At 51.2% G+C, this 3264-nt stretch overlaps 2 protein-coding genes across 2 annotated transcripts; both read left to right on the forward strand.

Annotated features, from left to right (window-relative positions):
* Positions 1 to 1161: 1161 nt before the first annotated feature.
* GLOTRDRAFT_28000 (uncharacterized protein) lies at positions 1162 to 1590 on the forward strand (the record flags this gene model as incomplete). Its single annotated transcript, XM_007873437.1, has 2 exons — positions 1162 to 1365; positions 1414 to 1590. Coding segments are annotated over 2 exons (381 nt in total), but the record flags the coding sequence as incomplete, so codon positions are not given.
* A 423-nt stretch (positions 1591 to 2013) lies between these two features.
* GLOTRDRAFT_18115 (uncharacterized protein) lies at positions 2014 to 3237 on the forward strand (the record flags this gene model as incomplete). Its single annotated transcript, XM_007873438.1, has 4 exons — positions 2014 to 2195; positions 2246 to 2480; positions 2536 to 2833; positions 2885 to 3237. Coding segments are annotated over 4 exons (1068 nt in total), but the record flags the coding sequence as incomplete, so codon positions are not given.
* Positions 3238 to 3264: the final 27 nt, after the last annotated feature.

A 3264-nucleotide genomic window follows, 5' to 3' on the forward strand; every position in this document is an offset into this window, starting at 1 on the left:
TACACAGCTATCCAAGTCAGAGCTGGATTTTGTATGGAGACGTAGACAGATTGGATTCCTAGTGGTGTGAATACAGGACTCCACTGATCTCCTCGCCGTATCTCGAAAAAATTGCACCTAGCCGGCAGAGCCTTGCCACCCGCCCGGATTCCAAACAGACGCTCCTTGGTATTGCTGTACCATCGGAATTCGAATGGTTTCCTGTTCGGGAGTAACCTCCGGCCGGACCGATAGGGGCCGCTACCAGATTCCGCCACAATCCTAAGTCCCTCGTATTGCGTTGTAGCTACAACTCCTGTACGAATCTACCTTTCAGAATGCCTACCAGTCTAGTGAATGAACATCGTATGAGCCGTCAACCGTCATATGTCTTTCTTTGACTGGATCTAACATTTCTGATGATAAAAACAGTATTTTTACGGAATGCCCAAGGCTACTGGCAATGCGTTGTTTGCCCCGGACGACGCTTCAAGCCTCTCAGCAAGGCCATAGCCCATGAAGATTCCAGGGCACATGTCATAGCTGTCCGGGTTAGAGATCAAGTACCGCCGCCCTCCCCGACCCTTCTAGCACAACCAAATCCTACTGCCCCCCCTTCGCTAAGACATCCAACCGCCGAGACCTCACCAGGTGCTTCCCCCTCCCCGTCCCCAGTTGAAAATATGGCGTGCGCTTCTTCCAATAATATCGACCTCGACCGTTACATACAGCCCCGTGTCATACATGGACCGGCCCTGTCTGAAGACGACGAGGACCAGATATACGATGACTGGGGCGGTCTGATGGCCTTGAATCGCCCGTCCTCATCTGAGTTTGACGACTTCAAGCCTTCGGGGGCTGTCGACCCTGACGCTACTAGTAACCCACAGGCGTTAGACTTGGCATCCGCGGAGATGGCACGGGAAGAGTCCCCTGTCCCGGATGTTTTGCTGGGCTATGATGAAACATTTGTTGATCTACAACAAGGCAAGTAAAACCTTCAGTACATGTGTTCATATCTGACTCACTGCACACAGATCCAGATTACGTGCCATTACCCGACCGTGCGGAGGATTGGTGGCCATGGTCTTCAAAGGAGGTGGGTCATCTGCCGTTGAATTTGTACTTGGTGCTGGTTAACCTGTTTGAAAGGAGTGTCTGCTAGACGTCATGGGCGCGTTTCCGCGCGCTCTATTCTCGGAGATGGAATTACGAGCAATGCGTTGGTTCGCAATCAAGAATGGGGTCGAGACGTTACCAACAGTCAAACAAGTCAAGTACCGGCGCTCCAACATCATCGACAATGCAGGTGTGGCCTCACATACGAGAGAGGGCCGGCTTGGTCATCTATACACTGTAAATGACTGGAAAGCGATCCTCCAACATGTGAGTTCTTGTTCATAAATGTAAGTACACATTTACGTACCATAAAAGCAGGAGATGGCCAATCCTCTCGTGCGACTGCACCTCCAATTCTATCCACAAGATTCCTGGCCTCGCCTGTCAGAAGCATGTCAAGCTGCGCGATGGCGATACGAAATCGATGGGAACTTGGCATCACCAATGGCTCGCAGCAATGGAAAAGATTACTTCGTAGAGGAGGTATGTATGGCAAGTATTGATGAGCTGGGCAATATCGCACCTGTGATGCCAGTACGATGGTTCCGAAAGCAGGACCGTCTATGGGCCACGGTGCATCGCCTGAGGCTGGCGGCACATGGTGATGCTTTTGTGATTGATGGTCGTGAAGGGAGTGCATTCGAACTGCCGCTCGACGCATTCTTCCTTACAGTCATGGAGTTAGCGGAACTCGAGACACAAAAACGTTATGCCATACCACCACCACATGCCATTGCTGGTGAGTACTTAGTCAGCGGATGGCCTTACACACACTGCTTGTTTGCCTGACTTGCGACCACAGGTGTACTTCGCAGTGTGGATGATACCTGGAAGCTCGAGCCTTGGCTAAGTCCACCTGTTAATCCTCTTCGGACCCGTGCAAATGGTAGAAAAGTGTACTCCCTGCCAATATGGCTATACTGCGATGACACGTCAGGAAACGTGTCGAAAAAATGGAATAAGCACAATTCGGTGCTGTTCACACTTGCTGGTCTGCCACGAGATCATGTCCAACTATTGTATAACATACACTTCATCGCGACATCAAATCTAGCGCCACCACTAGAGATGATGGAAGCAATCGTGGAAACCCTTAAGTACGATCGGTTCATATGATTGCAGCAATTACTCACTGCTCATGTTACAGGGAATTGCGTGCAGAGGGATTCGAAGCATGGGACTGTGTTGACAGGGAGTTCGTGTTGCTCCTGCCCTGGGTACTGGCATTTCAGGGCGACAATCCTATGTCTAGCGAGTTTGCGTCACACATCGGAATGATGGGCAAGTGTTTTTGCCGGGTGTGCCATGTCCGAGGGAGTGACTCGCAGAACCGTGCGCCGGGTGAGGCCGGAGATATCGAACAGCTAGCTGAGTTCCTGAAGGTAAGCACCACATTTCATAGGCTATCAAATATCGCATGTCACTCACCGGGACCAGGCAGGCAGACCTCGGACGAAGATGGAAACAAAGGAAGCACTGGAGGCGCAGCTACAACGAACTCTTGATGGCGCACCAAGTGCTGTTGACAACATGGCGACAGAGTCGGGGGCCAAGGACAAATACTTTATGTACTTCCTTGATAAATTGGCGGCGGAATGTGCCCGGCTCAAAGCATCCATCAAGCCTGCTGATCTTGCCCCTGGAACGACCAAATCCCAGAAGGTTAGAGAGGGACTTCAAGTGTTTCGAGCGCAACTACCCACAAACCTGTTTAACCCTTGTCTGGATATCCCAGGTAGCGTGGCCAGTTCATTCTGGTGCAACAGTGTCATTGACAAAAGGTCAGATTTTGATGCAAATCAGGACTCACCGGTGGAAATCTTGCACGTTGTCCTCCTTGGAGTAGTCAAGTACTGGTGGCGCGACGCTGTTTCACGTCAGAATTCCAAAGGCAAGGAGGAACTCAAAACCCGCCTTTCGAGCATAGATACTGCAGGCCTCGGGACGTCTCGCCTTAGGGGACACACGCTAGTGCAGTATGCTGGCTCCCTCGTAGGCCGGGACTTCCGACTGATCCTTCAAGTTGGACCATCCGTCTTGCATGGATTGATCCTAGAGACCCACTATAAGGGCTGGTTAGCATTATGCCGGCTGGCTCCGCTCTTATTCCAACCGAGCATCGAACACATGGATATCTATGAAGTGAGTAATGCGAGTGCTATATTC

This window comes from Gloeophyllum trabeum, assembly GCF_000344685.1.
Source record: "Gloeophyllum trabeum ATCC 11539 unplaced genomic scaffold GLOTRscaffold_00203, whole genome shotgun sequence".
In the NCBI taxonomy this organism is placed as follows: Eukaryota; Fungi; Basidiomycota; class Agaricomycetes; order Gloeophyllales; family Gloeophyllaceae; genus Gloeophyllum; species Gloeophyllum trabeum.